The sequence below is a fragment of the Antennarius striatus genome, chromosome 14, assembly GCF_040054535.1.
Source record: "Antennarius striatus isolate MH-2024 chromosome 14, ASM4005453v1, whole genome shotgun sequence".
In the NCBI taxonomy this organism is placed as follows: domain Eukaryota; kingdom Metazoa; phylum Chordata; class Actinopteri; order Lophiiformes; family Antennariidae; genus Antennarius; species Antennarius striatus.
In genome coordinates this window covers 8,703,549-8,721,220 of record NC_090789.1, presented here as the reverse complement: position 1 = coordinate 8,721,220, position 17,672 = coordinate 8,703,549, and the positions used below count along the sequence as shown (strand labels likewise).

The following is a 17,672-nucleotide window of genomic DNA, read 5'->3' as shown; positions in this document are numbered from 1 at the left end:
AATGATTACAATTGTCTCATGTACATAAAAATGAGTGGATGGATGGATGGATGGATGGATGGATGGATGGATGGATGGATGGATGGATGGATGGATGGATGGATGGATGGATGGATGGATGGATGGATGGATGGATGGATGGATGGATGGATGGATGGATGGATGGATGGATGGATGGATGGATGGATGGATGGACGGACGGACGGACGGATGGATGGATAGATGGATATCTGACAGTGCCATTTTGTGTAGATTTTTCTCTTGGTACTGTTGACTTGTTGGAAATCAGTTATACAATTAGCACATAATGTACTATACATACTACTCTGAAACTTTTGTCCAAATTAGCACCAGCTCCATAATTTCATCAAGACAGGTGCAAGTGAATAATTGTGAATCAATACTGTTTCTGATATTGCTCAAATTAAGAATTGTATTTTGGATTTCTAATGAAAACCAGAATTGAAAAACATCAAGTCTATCAGTACTTTGGCAGTTTCCGAAGGACACTGCTTGAATCAATAACAAAAATTTGTTTTGTTCCAGCATATGAGAATCATTTGACTCAGAGTTGGAAATATTATTATTTCTTTTATTATTATTATTATTATTATTATTATTATTATTATTATTATTATTATTATTATGATGATGATGATGATGATGATGATGATGATGATGATGATGATGATGATGATAATGATGATGATGATGATGATGGTGGTGGTGATTGTTGTTGTTGTTGTTGTTATTGTTGTTGTTGATCTGTTTGTTCTACAAAGACCGCATTGCTTCTGTTTTACTGGAGATATATAATTGCTTTAAATCTGTCATCACTGACTGAGACAAATATGTTGTCATCTTGGCATTTTAATCTTTTGTGGATGACTCAGAGCCTCGTTACACAAAAAGTTATCCTTGAATGCTCAAGAGAACTGCTGCCTTGATGGAAGTGGTGTTCAAAGCAGCTGTGGTGTTGATTGGGATGGTATTTTTTTGTCTGACCCCCGTTGTCCTTCTGTTCATTTCTTCTCAGGTTAACGGGGTTCCAGCTTCCTTCGCCCATTGTGAGCACAGGCTCCAGGCTCACATTATGGCTACTTTCTGACTACGCAGTCAGTGGGCAGGGATTTAAAGCAATCTATGAAGGTAAAATAACATCCATGTTATTTATTTCCATAGGAGGGGGGGAGTTTTTCTTTCATTGTAACTCTGGATTTGTGCCACAAGCAAAACAAGTCCTTCTTGAGATCTGACTCATTTTCAGCCTGTTTTGTCGGAGTTCAAAGATTAACATGAAAAGACATCAGTGCTACAAAAGTTATCAAAGACTAACAAAAGCTCGAAAGAAAGAAAGTGAGAAAGGAAGAACGTGGTGTTTACTGTGACCCATATTTCAAAACAAAATGAGCAGTTAACGCTGAGTTCATTCATTCATTCATTTTCTGCCGCTTCATCCGCCGCATCGGGTCACAGGGAGCTGGAGCCTATCTCAGCTGGTATAGGGCGTGAGGCGGGGGACACTTCAGGCATGACGCCAGTGCACCACGGAGCTACACACAAAGACAGACAACCACGCACACACACTCACTCCTACGGACAATTTGGGACTGGCCAATCAACGTGAAGCACATGCTTTTAAGGGTGGGAGGAAGCCGGAGAACCCGGAGAGAACCTATGCAGACACGGGGAAAGCATGCAAACTCCACAGAGAGCGGGACTCAAACCCGGACCCGCCGTGTTGTGAGGCAACAGTGCTACCCACTCTGCCACTGTGCCACCTTTAATGCTGAGTTAATTGTATCAAACATATTAATTTAAAGCCATCATTGAGCCTGTTCATAATGTTTTGCCTTTTATCAATGTAACGTAAAATCCTTTATGCTTTATGACCCATGGTGTGATGATATTAATGGTGACACTGTTGAAAGTCACACAGGAAGAAAGGGTTAGCTTAGGGAGGGGAAGAAATACAAGTGACTAATTTGGTTAATTACCTGACAGGAGTTTGTCAGTCATCTTGAGATATTGTGAATGTGAAGATGTGGCTCAATGGAGCAACATCAAGTGACTCAGGAGGCCTCAGACTGCATCACATGACTTGATAAAATCTAAGAAAAAAGAGCAAAAAGACTGTGTTAATTCCAATGGGAGACATTTGGACTCTCTTGAACGGAACCAAACCTGTCAGACTTGTCTAGATTCTCGTCATAGATGATGTAATTGTCTCTTGCTGCAATTTTAATTTTATTTAGAAAATATAATATTTGGTAGTGAGAGTGTATTTACCTGTTTAAGATTCTGGTTTCTCTTCCTTTTTTGCACCACATGCAGCCACATATAATAATGCATACATTTTAAATGTATTATCACTTTGGCACCAGTGGATTTAGCTGAAAACTTGTTGATTACTACGGGAATTGAATTCAAGATCACGATTAGCAATCACCCCTTACATGATTATAGTGGGACCATATGCGCTGACACATGTCATATACGAAGAGAGAAGCACATATTGTGAAAATGTAGCATTGGGTAACAGATCCTTCACACCTTCATTGCAGTTATCTTATGTGAACCATTTTGGCAATTTTCTCATGAGATCTATGAACTATAGAAACCCCATAAGGGCTCCTTGGCACAAAGACCAAAGCTGATCCCACAATGTCCTGTGCCTGGACCTCTGTAATCTTTAAAATGCCTGAAATATTTACGTAAGCGATAAAAGAATAGTTAAAGCTGTGAGCTAAAATTTTCCAAGCTAATTTCCACAATGGATCTTTTCTCATTCTTTACATCATATGGCATCTGCTGCTCTCAAGATTAAGCTGATAACTTTCTTCAACTACAAGGAACCTGTCTACAAGACTACCTTGCATACAGTCCATTTGGCCAGAGCCACTGCGGTAGCTAATCTGCCAATTACTTTATTGGCCTGAATATAAGACGACCCTGAGTATAAGACGACCCCCTCTTTTTCAAGACTCAAGTTTGAAAAACGATTTTTTGAACACCAAATTTAATTTTTATACGGAAAATAATTACAGTACATCTGAAACAAATGGTTATAAAAATATATTCAATATATTCGATCACATTGCAATTGTGTGCCTCATTATCACCATCATCTTGAAGTTTGCATCATAACTACTCCTCAGCTGCTGGTTAACCTGGCCGATCTTCGACCCACTTTTCTCCAGATTGTCGCTACGTTTCTCCATTTTCTGTTATCTCTTCTCTTATTTTCTTCTCTTTTCTTTCTCACCGCTATTTTTATTTTTCTTCTTCATCACAGGGATTTGCTTTGGCCTGGGGAGTTATGTCCAGCATTCGCTTTAAAGATATCTGGCGCCATCTAGCGTTGTGAATGGGTATAATGTCTAGACCCCTAAAGTAAGACGACCCCCACTTTTTCGGTCTTATTTCAATGCAAAAAACACAGTCTTATATTCGGGCCAATACGGTATTAGAAAATGTGCATTATAGTCAGCAGGAACCACAGGACACAAACTATGGTTAGATGTTACAAATCCCTTTGCCTTAGATTACAGACTATTGATAGATGTGCGTTGAGTCCATTGAGTGCAGTCCTGTTTCTACTAACTTACTACTAACTTATATATGCAAGTGAATTGTCTCAAAGTGAGTAGATATGCATGGAATCCAGTGTATTATCATCAGTCTTTGAGATTTTGTAAAAAACAAACAAAAAAACCCCCCCAAAATGTCCTGTTTATATAAAATAGTAGAAAATGGAGATTGTCGGAAGAATAGGGCTCAATCCTTTGCTGGTTGTAGAACTACCAAAATTTTGTGCTTTTACGGGCACAAGTTTCAAATTGTTGCTCTTTTTTTGATATTTAATTTCATGTAGACTGAACAAGAAACCACAGGAACTCATTACATACAGTATACTGTCTTCTAAATGGTGGAATGGTTGTACTCAACTTTATCTCCCGATAGGAACCTCATGGTTTGTTCCTGTGCCTGGTGTATCCCCATGCAAATGTCAAATGTGTTTGGGTCTGTCCATTTCCTCAAATTGAATTTGTTGTTTTCTTTGTTCTTAGCCAGTGTGGCTATTATTTATTAGAAAATTTTGTGTCCTACAATCTGTCTTTTTAGTGTTCACCATCCACCATTTTGGTGTGAGACCATCTCATCAAGATAGCTGCTCTGTTTCAGCCCACACTGCAATAAGCCCAAGTGCTGCACAGTCCATCTCCCCAACACAATATGTAATGGTCGAGACCTCTCTGGAATCCCTCCCATCTCATCACCATGGCAACCACCAGAATCCTCTTTTTCATCATCTTTTTCTCTTTACAAATTCTTCATGTTTGATCCGTAGCAATGGAGAACAACATCAATGGATGCAAAGGAAGTTAGGAACACTTGCTGAGCTTCGGAAAGAGTTGGCCAGGGACACAGGAGAAATCTCATCTCTCTGTGTCTTGTCTATTTCTTGCATTGCACCATTGCCTGTACTCTTTTCAGTTTTCATTTTTAGTAGCCTCCTCCCTAATGTTATAATTCACTCGCCTTCTCTCTGTTGAATATTAAAGTACTGTGATGATTATTTAGTCATGTGTCGCCAACTTTCTTCTCCATCTGTGTATTAGTTGCATATTCAGTGTGCTTCCCGAATAGGTTAGCCAAAAAAAATAAATAAATAAAAACATCAGACGACTTAGGAATTGTGTCTTCTCAGCATTAAGTCACTGCAGGTAATTGAACAGACGTACAGAAAATAGTCAAGTGCTTTAATACATATATTTATAAACCCGTCTTACTTATATTCATATACAAATTTATTCCTCATCATACGTATAAATTTTGCATTGAAGGTGAATTAAAAATGTATTTAAGCAACATTCTGGGAGTAATACGTCAGGGCCGCGGGAACTCAAGAAAGACCTTTTGACATAAAATGTAAATCAATGGACATGGGGAGCAGTTTGAGCAAAGGGTAAGTCACCACAGAGGTAGAACACAAAGGTCAGTTTGAGGACTGGAAACACAATATGCAGAAAAGGGCTAAGATACAGCAAAATCCATGTGAAAATGCACAAAATATATGCAACAGATAGAAATGAAACACAGTAACAGTAAATATAGAGCATGTGGCACCCATGGACTCATTATTTTTTTGGCCACCAAACTATTGCTCAATAAGTGCCAGAAAATTGCTCAAATTTAAAAAAGAAATAATTCAACCAATTGTCTGTTGGAACTTACAAAACAAACACATATTTTTTCAGCTTTTGCAGCAGGTAAAATGGCAACAAATCCTTCCATGATGAACCATCACCAAAGCATTTGATGGTAAAAATTATATGCTGGGCATTCCAACTGTAATAATAACATCTTTAGACACAAAACTAATATATTCATTTATTTTTGCAGAGCTTACAAATGAAATATCTGCTGCCCGCATAATACCATTGTGAAATCCCACATCCTACATGTGTTCTTGAATGGCTCAGATTCAAGATTTAATTGCTAATGAAACCCTGAGCCGCAGATCTCTATCCAAAAAGTAGTTTGTATAAACCATAAGACAGCTTATAAGCATTTTCTCTCTCTTTTTTTTACCAGAAAGGCCTGATAAGGAGAAACCTCAAAAACAAAATATAGAGTCAATGGGGAGAGAGGACTTGCTATCACCTCCCTCATAGGCAGTGCTCAATTGTCTCTATAAGCAATCACATTCTTAAAGTATAAAGGGCAGTAGAGGGATTCTGTCCAGCAACACAACCATCAGAGCTGGTATATAATAGAGTCTCTACCTCAACACAAAGCCTCAAATCCCTCCATTCCCTTCTTCAAACATCATAGTAGCATTAATGAGTGTAATGAAACAAAGTAAAAGCATTTGTGAGTCTGGAGACAAAAAGAGAAACAAAACATCCTATTAAAGATGTGATGCTGTTTTATATTATCTTTCTATAAAGTCTAGTGAACAAATTGTTCAGGGTTTTTTTATGATCATGCTCATGTGTTTATGTCTTCATTTGAGCCAAGTTTTCCTACTTGAACATTTGAGTGTGGTCTGAAAGGTTAGGGATCAGAGGCCAAAGCCAACATGATGTTAAGCTTCTGGCGGCCACAAATTCATGTAGATGCTTGAATAACAATGTGGAACTGATGCAGTGGAATGTATAGAGAAATAATAAATATATCAGTTAACATCTGGTATTTTTTACAGCTGAAAATAAAAGCACATTCATACATAACTTTACATAACTTACTACTACTACCACTACTACTTATAATAATAATAATAATAATAATAATAATAATAATAATAATAATAATAATAATAATAATAATAATAATAATAAATAAATAAAACAATAACAACAATCAAAATGATAATAATCTGTGTCAATAGTTAGAGCTGATAAAAGTCAGTTATAAAGAGTAAACCTGTGTCAGAATCAAGCCTGCTAAAATAATTGGTTGCTTTTTGTCTTGTCTATTTGTCTGCATTGGAAGAAAATAAATTCCTTATTTTCATTTTTTTTTCACTATAAATCATAAGCCATCAGCGAAGGTGGTTAAAAAGAAAAAAAAAATCAATCATGCGTGAATGTTTTCTTATTTATCTCTTATATTTGTTCTTGCACAAAGCAATAAGATGAAGATTAAAAAAAAAAGAAACTATAAGACTTGTGAAATGTACATTGACAGCAAAGTCTTCCTCTTACCCACCTGAGTGTGTTGATGAATTGCATTTGATCTCAAATTGGATGCATGTGCCAGACAATTTGCAATTACCATATGGAAATGGTTCAACAAACCAATACAAGGGCGTCAGACTTAAGTGCTTCGTGCAAACCGCAAATCAGCAAGGCACTGACATTTGACAGAGAAAAGTCAGAGAAAGGCAAAAAAGATTAAAAAGTTAGAGCAGTTACACAAACACACACACACACACACACACACACACACACACACACACACACACACACACACACACACAGTACAGTATGTACTGCTGCTGATGACTCCCACTCAACATCCAACTCATAATTGTATTCTTAAGCTATTTAAGACACAAAAAATAGGTCATTGCATTTAAAATTAGCTGCAACCAAGCAACTATTTCTCACCAGTCTCTGGTTTTTCTCATGGCAGCTTCATCACATGTTAAAGTGACCATACATTTGAATTATCCATGTGTTTCATGGAACGTGCAAACATCTCTGTTCTGTCTTCACTGCTGCCATTTGAAATGACGGATCAAATTGATCTATGCATGTTATCTTGATTACCAGAGCCATTCTAGAATTAGTTCTGTTGGATGAGCTTGAATCAACCTTTGTGGTAACATTTTTGTTTCAAGAGATGTGTGACTGAAAATCCCCATATTCACAAAATGGATCTCCAGTCCAAAATGTTTTGATTCCCTATTTTTCTTCAAGGCAAAGACCAGGCACGACACATATTATCATTGAATCCATATATAATGTTTCAATTATTCCAGTGATACATGCCTTCTATAGAGACTCCCAGCAACTAATAACCTTTATGCTTCCTTTTTTGAGACTTTGGCAGATGTTGATGAGGCCCAGTGTAATTGCTGCACAAATAAAATAAATGTTCATTGTACCAACGGGTTAATTTATGTGTACTAGATGTGTTTGTTATCATGGAGCAGGGATAATGCCACACTGACAGGCAAATTTATTGCAAGCAGAAGACAGCATTACTCATGAAAAAGTGCTTCCTAGAAATTGGACTTTAATAGCCGGAACTTAGTTAATATCAAAGGGAACATCAACTATTGTGCTTTTTTCTAAATTTCCAGTAAAACATGGACTATCTGGCACATCTTTGTAAACTGAGCTTCTTATCCGGCAGACACTTCCTGTTATTAGTGCCTGGCCCAGTGTGTCTGACCGTTAAATGCTTCTTACACTTAATTAAGGCTGGTTGTTATGTGGCAGTTCTCCCTCAGTCTAATGAAGACTCAGCTCCCATCCACAAACACTTGCCCTCACGTCAATATATACACACTACCAAGTCTAGCACTGCACAGACTGTTTAAAATGTGTTCTAAGGATCAATGAACCAATTCAGTGGAAACGTTCAATGATCTGTTGATCAAATTATCCAATCAGTTGGTTGATTGCCATTTATTTCAGTGTATCTCATTTTCAAAAAGGCAATGTTTTTAACTTGTGAATGATCAAAATATTTGTACAGTCATCTGAATAGTGAGTGGATTCAAACACTGTTTCTGTTGACTTAATTCAAGTGTAATCATGCATCACATTGTTGTTAACTGAAATTACTGGAGCGGTTCAGCACAGAGAGCGATGTTATTGAAATCCTTCCAGCAGTTTATTTTCCCTGCTTCATATTATGTTAATATTTGATACTGAATCCCTTTTTTGGGATTATATTCCAAAATGTTTTCATTCATTTTCTGTATCTATGTAGAAGTGACATAAGCCAAGTGAGCTGTTGACATTTCTTTTTGCCCTGCAAGTCATTTCCAAACACGTCTACTCTGCACAGACACTGATATTTTCTGGGTCTCCCCTATCAAATCTGTCTGGGTGAATGGGTAGCAAGACGGGGTTGAGTCTGAGGCCATGCCAATTTGTTGTTCTGCTCTTCAGGTGAGAGAGGGACAATCCGGCTCCCACTATGTATGCAGACACATGGACACATCTGTACCGAGAACATTGCAACACACTCATTTACACCATTGGACACAGCAGTGCATTGTCATACATAGCAGCAGCTGCAACACAGCGGAGCATGGACTTAAAGGTCAATCTGAAGTCATCGATTTCACTTCAGTTCTGCTAGTATGTGGTGCCACAGAAAAGCACAAGAAATGAGCATTTCCATTTATTTACCCAGTTTTTTGCAAATTCGTCATTGGAAAAAATTACGAGTTTTTCTCACTTTAAAGGAATCTGTGGCCTAATGTAAACATGTTATCTCTGATGGCATTATAATCATTTAGGAAATTAAAATTTAAGATGTACTTATTTGTTATTATTATTATTATTTTTTATTTTTTATTTTTTATTCTTTTGTTACTTAGTCTTCTGGAATTTACTGAGAAGATTGAAAATAAATAAAAGTTAAAACAAGAACCAAAGCAGTCAGAGACCGCAACACCCCACAACACCCCTGATTTCAAAATTTTACCCTGACCTACTTGCATAGGTCAACGATCAAAGCTAGTGCCCTGACCTACCTTCATAGATCAAAGCAGTAGGCTTTGATCTATAGTGTTACTCACACTGGCTTTCTCCCTTGTTCCTCTATCTTATTAAATTCCTGAGTGTTCAAAAGTTAAAATTTGATCTTGACCTAGTTTTCTCAAGATCAAGGTCATCATCTCACTTTTACCCCCTTTGCCACCCGAGTAATGTGCTTTTTGTTTCATCTTTCTATCTGCAACGGCTGTGAAGATTCCAGTATGGAAGTCATCGATTTGATTCACATGTTTGATTTGGCAAAAGTTTTACGTCGGACGCCGTTCAGTTTTTAATACATCCCGCTTCAAAGGGGTGTTGTATTGCCATTGTCAGTGTTTGTGTGTTAATCCGTTTGTTCATTCGTTTGTCCACGAAATATCTTCGCAACCGTTGCAGATAGAAAGATGAAACAAAAAGCACTTTACTCTGGCGGCAAAGGGCATGAAACTAAGATGACCCTGATCTTGAGAAAAGCAGGTCATGTTCATATTTCAACTTTTGTACACTCAGAAACCAGATATGATAGAAAAACGAGGGAGAAGGCCAGTGTGAGTAAGACCATAGATCAAAACTACTACTTTGATCTACCTATGCACTAGCTTTGATCTATTGTCTAACTCACATGGCCTTCTCCATTTGCACTAGTCTATGCACTAGTTGGATCATGGGTCTTTTATTAAATGACCCTGACCTATGAAAGTAGGTCCGGGTAAAATTTTAAATTCAGGGTGTCACGGGATGTTGCAGTCTGTGACTGCCCATTTCCTTGTTTTTTCTTTGCAAACGGTAGTTTTTCTATCGGAGATGCTCAGTGGGCCTCGACTTGAAACTTTTACCCCAGTTTTTCTATTTCCCTGGAGGTAAACTCATCAGAATCATCAAGGAGTAGCTCCATAGAATTCCAGGTAAATGATGTAGAAATCTGATCAATGAATTTGAAATTATATTCTCTTAATGACATCGTGCTGCAACCTCAGACTTGCATCAGTAACAAATTTGTTTTAGTAATTCCCAATGTAGTTGGCTGCATAGGTATCCACATTCCCATTATACCTATCAAGGTACATATAGATTGACTACTGTTTCAACATGTTAAAGACTGCACCAAAGATAAACTAACATCTGTCCAGATCATGCGTGATGCTGCACACTACATTTCTGATATGGAGACAAAGTGGTCTGCGTTGGTTCCTCACTCACGGATGTATGATGAGTCTTACCTGAGCAGCAGACTCTAATGTGGTCAGTAACCTCAAGATTTACACAATATTTCACTTGTCTCCATTGTTTAATCCACTCTAATGAATCCACTATACATTAAAAGAGAGTTTGATGGTTTTTTGTTGGGGGACACAGGTTACCCATGCCAATCGAGGCCGCTGACCCTTTATTCTGACCCAGACACTCAAAAAAACTTTAACTTGGTTCACTGCAGGATGAGAGTCTGGGTGGAGATGATCATAGGTTCGCTGAAAGCTCGTTTCCACTACCTACTGTACGTCACCTCAGAATGATTCCTGCTATCCAGGATGGCAGACCAGTGACAGACACCATCAGCCAGCATCTTTTCAGAGTCACTATCACGGGCAATAAAAACATACAATACACATTTCCTTTGGTCATCTTTATTTCCTACAAATACAAACTAACAATAGTTACAATAGTTATCGTCACAATAATTAACATGCTCATAGTTAACATGATTCATCTGTGACCATCACCCACCTCTAACTTGTGCTCCAGTATTTACAATATATGTCCAGATCTGCCCGCCTAATCTGGAGATTCTAGTAAACCATTTCTATTTTCTGTATATTTTTGGAAAGTGAATTCTATAAACTTCTTAAGCAGATAGCTGGGAATACATGAAGAAGACATTAAAACATACATTTGCATATGAATTCCACAGGATGAACCACTGGTGTTTATTGAGCAACTATTTCACTGTGATAATCAATGCAGTCGGGAGCCCTCTGCTACCATGCTCTGTTAAAAAAGGATGAGAAGGTGTTTTAATACGTCAGTGGATGCTAAATGTCACACTGTATTGCACCATTAATTTATTTATTTTTTTATCAATTAGTAACTCCTGTGTGTATCATGTGACTAAAACACACAGTAAATTAAACCTGGCATGTCTTAAAGCAGTTATAAGCAGTACATTGCCAGATATTGATGTAATAAGTAAAGCAGTTTTTGCTATTACTGTATCAAGGAAACCATGCAAAGGACCTAGATGCCAGCTCTTGATTTCAGGTAATATGCAATTGTATGAATATTATTTTTCTTACATGTTTTTGTAATGTGCATAAGCCGATTTACTGTTTATTATACGTAACATAAAAATCGTTTAAATAGATTTCCTTACTTAACAGAACTTGTCATAGATGAGAGCACATTTATGTGAGTGACAAGAGCATTATGTTGGCGAAAAAAACAACTGAACAGTGAGACGTCCACTTAATATGTACTGTACAGTATTAAACATAATGAGGATGAGGATGATCCCTAATGAGATGATGCAGAAGTCTGATCTGCATGAACAATGTTTTTATACTTCATTCTCAGTTCCAGACATGTGCGCTTCTCCCCCGCTGGATTGCACCTGAATAAAATAAATTAATAGACTATTATTCAAGCCATTTACCTACGTAATTTTATCGTGATTGCAACGGTCTACGTTTAAACTTACGGTAACACTTTATTTTAAGATACACCTATTCACCATTAATTAGTTGCTTATTAATATGCAAATTAGTAACATATTGGCTCTTAATGACTCATTATTAAGTACTTATTAATGCCTTCTTCTGCATGGCCTTATTAAACAACCAGTAAGCCATTAACTAAGAGTCTTCCCTCAATAACCTCAGAATTCTTGCTTATTAGTATTAAGTAAGGAAGTTGTTGTATATGAATTACGATCTCAATATGCTTTGCTTAGTATGGACTTAATAAGGTTGTAGTACCCCAGGAATAGTTATTCTCCCTTAATACCACTTAATGAACATAACAAAACACAAAATTACAAATATTAAGTGTCCAAATAACTCTAAATTAAGTCTTTGTTACTAAGAATATGTTCCCCATACTAAAGTGACATCTTGATCATTACTAATTCACTAATAGTTGAACACTTATTAACCAACACATGTTCCCTAATGTAAAGTTGCCTCCTTTTCACAATTAGTTAATATGTTATAGCACATAACTACTGCAATAAAGAAGTGATGGGTTACATCTTTGAAAAATGGATCTATCTATACAGTAGGTTCCCTCTCATTCAGTGGTAGAATAACAAAGACAGCACAAGTACAAATACCTCATTTATTAAACCGCTTACTGGTTGTTTAATAAGGCCATGCAGAACAAGGCATTAATAAGTACTTAATAATGACTAATTAAGCGCCAATATGTTACTAATTTGCATGCTAATAAGCAACTTATTAATGGTGAATAGGTGTACCTTAAAATAAAGTGTTACCAAACTTACGCACTGACTCGACCAGCAATTTCGTCCCACGCCATCTTCGTCTTCTTTGCAGCTGCAACACTGTTGCTCTGTCTTCTGAAAATGTCCTCAATGTCTTCATATGCATAAATTAAAATATGTACTTTGACTGCCATAAAGCACTGCGGTGTGTGTCCCGTCTGTTGTCATGTTGAATCGTCTAATCGATGCTCCATTGATGATGGCTTTTTTTAGAGTTGTCGCGCCTGTTAAGCTGCAGATCAACTTACTTTGGGTTACCAAAACTAACCCTGAAAAGCGTTTGTGAAACCAAATCCCTGGTTTTCCAAGTTCAGGGTAAGTCAACCCAGAACCATGTGTTTCCCTCCAGGTTTGTGAACCCTGCCTTCGTGAAACAGACCCTGTGTGTCTTTGTGTGTGCTATCCCTGAATGACTGTGTTATGTGTGTGTGACATTGTAAAGAGCCAAACACTTCGGTGGTTTGCAGGAGAGGAAGTGTGTCCCACTGTTGGCAACCCAACTGAGGTGTCAGCAATGTGACAAAGGCAGAAAGTGACAGACAGACTGAGGCAAATACTCAGGCAGTGGGCAGCATGTGTTGACAATTTTGTGTATCTGTATTTGTACCTTTATTTACTATATGAACACAGATGTCTGTTGTGCAGTCAGGAAGAATGAATATAGAGGTTTTACCTGGACATCTGTCTTTACTTTGGCATCTGCGAAAAGTCCTCTGTGCTCCCCACTGCTTTCTCACTGACAGACTGACAAGTCCTACCTTAGTTGTATCCTGACAGAGAGAGAGGCAGATTGGGAGGAAGACAAGGGGGAGACACAGGAAGAGAGACATCAAGTAGTGGAGAGGGATTTGGTGAAGAAATGGGACGCTCAGGAGTGTGTGGAAATGGAAAGAACCAAAAAACAGAAACAAAGAAAGGACTGCTTTATTTGCGAAGGATAAAGTCAAGGGTGACTCATAGGAATGAGGTAATGAATGAGGCTGTTATAAGCTCCTGGCTTCACCCTGTATAAGATTTATCATTGTGAAAAGCAGGTCAGATGAGCACAAGTAGCACCACATGGCCCATTTGCTGCATTGTTACTCATGCACAGCGCTTTTGCCTTGCCACAGCCGTGTCGTTTTTAGTCATTGCTCTCATCTCCCTTCAAAGCACTGGGAAACCAAACTGCTCCCTGACACTGCACTTAATTTTTTGGCTTTACCGCATAAAATGTCAGGCTGAACACTTTGTCTCCCTTACCCATCCTGTTCAACTTCTCCAAAAGGTTGGCAGTGTTGTTATTCCTGTGCTGTTTATGTGTGGTATTAGCTTGGCACACTAATGCTGCCACTTTATGAAAGTGTGTAATTAAATGGCTCGGTTCGTCTCTTGTAAATGTCATCTGCCCAGCCCCTTGCATTATAGACTGTTATGCAATTAATTGTAGTCTGAGATAACTTCCATCATGCACCGTCCAGCACCCTGCAAGAAGGAAGGGTTATAGTTCATCATCTGAAACTGTGTGGGTTAGCAGTTCATGTGTGGTGTACACATGTGATGCATGGTGTCTTAACTAAAATTTTGCTAGTTATATGACTTGGTCAAAGGCAATCAAGTATTATTAGCTCTGTTTTCATAGGTTTGAGCTCTGAATTTTGTAGAGCTGTGAATGATTTTCAGTCATTCATATTATCCCAGTTTAATGCCAGATTGTGATTGCATGCATGGACATGCCAACCTCTTTTGTCGATTCTCCAATGACACATTGAAAATTGTCAATCTCCTTGGCCAACATTGATTTTGCCTGCTGAATGGACAGCTTGTGCTGGTCTTTATCCGTTGTTGATTATTAACTTTGATTAAACAGTAAAATTTGAAATTTTGTTGTCAGTGTATAAAATTTACTCTGGAACATTTATGTTTGAATGTTACTCCCCCTACTCTGTCTTTTTCTTCAAATATCTATTATGCTGGTGATTTTGATCTTGTCTTCATGGTCAGATTAAGATTTTCCTTTTCCTCCCCCTATGATTTAGCATCGTAGTGTTTTTCTGTTCCACCCCTCTGCATCTCTCCATATAAATCCTCTGTAGATTAGTGCCTGTATTGTCCTTGGATTAAAATGTCATTGTTTAAGACTTGGGAGAGTGAATCAAACTACTCCAGCAATAACTGTATTGACCACATGGTTTACGCCTTCCCTCTGTGTCAGAAACATTTCTCTGTGATTGTTGGGATTCCAGGTTGAAAAAAAAAGAAGAAGAAGAGAATATCAATAAATATTTACTAGCTTATTAAATCCCCTTTCGAACAGGCAAATTGGTGTGACATTTGATCCAGAAATTCATTGGAAAAAGGTTGTTCTGATAGATACAGTACAATCATCCCATATTTTGATTCAGGTATCCTGTAGTCATTTGCTTCTGTTTATTGCTTAGTCCTAGTTATTTTGAATAGAATGTAACTTTTTAGCAGAGTAAACTGTATCTACTGAAGTCTCCATGGGTGACTTAAAGAAACATATATCAAGAGGCAGCTGTGAAATGCAATACATCAATTAGTGATTGCTTTGCATGCATGTTGCCATCCATGATGAAATACGCAATAATTTTATGAATAGGAACCGCTGCATTTGCTCTCCTTGCTTTAATTATTATCAACTCAAGCGACTCCTTCTGAGCTTTATGTTTAATTATTTTCCTGTTTATTATGCTGCTCTAATACACAACAATTCATCAGGGCTGACTTATTGATCAGCCATTGCTGATTCCCCCCATTCATCCCTTTCAGACTTTATTGAATCTTCACTAGTTAACCACCTTAGTGTTAAAGGTCAAATTGAAAGTCTAGTGTAGGAATGCAGTCACAGGTACTCGGAGAAATTTCAAGGTGTTTTACTTCAATTTTTATATATATTTATTTTATGAAAATGAATGCATGGTTGTTAATTGACACTCATTGTATGATTGATGTTACGAATACTCTCCAGATAAAAAATACAGATTGTTTTGTATCAGACTCAATGAAACAGACTTAGTTTCGTACTTCGGAGAGTGTAATGAAATATGCCACTGTTACAAAGTATGATATGATACCAGCATCTGACATGATAACCTATTTTGTACCATGGCATTAGAAGGCTGAATGAAATATTCTAGTGCTATAAAAGTAGTTGTGACATAAGCAGAAAGTTTAACACCTGATGTGGCACCATAACACTTGGTGCGACAATATAACGTTATATTATTCAACTGGAGGTAAACTATAATGATGCCACAACATGTGCTATGTAAAGCTGTTTAAGTCAATCCACTGGACGTAAAGAAATGTCTTGAAGACGTTTTGTTTCTCATCCAAGAGACTTCTTCAGTTCTGGATTGACTTAAACAGCTTTGGATAACCATGACCTGGATAACTGAGAACAAACACAGACAACATGTGCTATGGCAGCAGCAAATGTGTTTGTCAATGCAGCGAAATACCTTCAGCAGTCACCCAAAAAACTGGACTTGGATTAATGTGTGTTTATTCTTGTGTTCATGCTTGTCCCTGTTCCTCACTGTCTGTGTTTGCCCCACTAGCTCTCGCTCAAGCTCTCGCTGAAAACGCATCATCATTGAAGCATAAAGTAAAGGCACACCTGTTTGTTTTGTGTTTGTCAGTTACCCATCATTTGGCATTGCTATGTGCTCTATTTGAGGCCTCAATTCACAGTGCAAGTCAGAGTAATGAAGCAACGGCTTGGAACAAACCCTGGTGTTGTGTCAAAGGCAAGAGTCCTAGGGGCAAGCCATCTTTGCAAATTGGGGAAAATCTTTTGTGTTGGTGGGATTCTTCTTCATTTTATTTGTACTATACCACATATGGATTTTTAGTTCTTAAACAGAGTGTTTTGAATGCCAATTGTGAAATCACATGGTTTATTTATGGAGGAAAGCCATCAAATGCTAGTTGCATGAGCTGCAGCCCAGCCTTCCATTTGCATGTCCAAACGGAAGTTGGTTTGAATAATATGTGTGGTCATAATCTTGTCTTCTATACTAGATGTATTAATGTTTGTAACAAATCAATGTTTCCCTGTGACCCCAACATTGAAAGGAAAGGTAGAGGGTGAATCAAACATCAGCTATAAAAATGATATCTCCAATAAGCCATACAGCTGTAGTAGATCAGGAATCAAAGAGACAACCTTTGGAAATATAATGCGGGATTCAAATGAAACAATGGAGCAGTAATACAAGTAAGCATCTACTTTTATACCATGCCATCCTTATCCTTTTTGTATTGGAAAGGCTAGAGGAACACCCAAAATACATTACAAACTGCACCTGAGTATGCAAGTACAATAAATGCTGTATCAGTATCTGACCATATTATTATGATGTCTCTAGAAAATAAAATAATGAATAAATAAATACATAAAATAATAAGTCATTAGCCAAATTTGTCTTATTTGTCTATTGTTTCTCTTTCTTCTGATAAATTACACTCAAAATATGGGTCAGGGAAAATCAAGAGAAAATAGATTAGTGTGTGTTCTAATGGATTATCTCCTTGTGATGATGCTGTTGACTGGGACAGACTGGAACTGGATTTTCTGATTACATGACTCATCCCATATAAGTACACCTCAATAATTGGTCCAATGTAACTAGCTTAAAAATTACAAAGGACCAAAATGAGGTTCACTTTAATAGGATTGCAGGGTTGTTTTCAAAAGCTGCTTAAAATGAGTTTCCTTTTTTACATTTTAAGTTCTTCCTTATATGGAATAAGGTTGAGGTACTTAATTTGACCTTTTGACCATGCAGGTCTTATTGAAATGACTGCCATTGAGATTAAAGATGATAACTCACAAAGCTAAAATTAGTACCTTTGTGTTATCAAAATAAGATGTTGTTAAACATAAAATCACAAGTCGTTATTACACAATATAAAGACTTTCAATGTAACCAAGCTTTCTTAAGTCATCA

At 37.4% G+C, this 17,672-nt stretch overlaps 1 protein-coding gene across 1 annotated transcript in view; it reads left to right on the top strand.

Moving 5' to 3' along the window:
* The window catches only part of csmd2 (CUB and Sushi multiple domains 2), a 267,965-nt gene that overhangs the window by 55,364 nt on the left and 194,929 nt on the right, over positions 1 to 17,672 (top strand). The window contains 1 exon segment of the mRNA XM_068332262.1: positions 1,037 to 1,149. Coding sequence (XP_068188363.1) covers positions 1,037 to 1,149 — 113 coding nt within the window.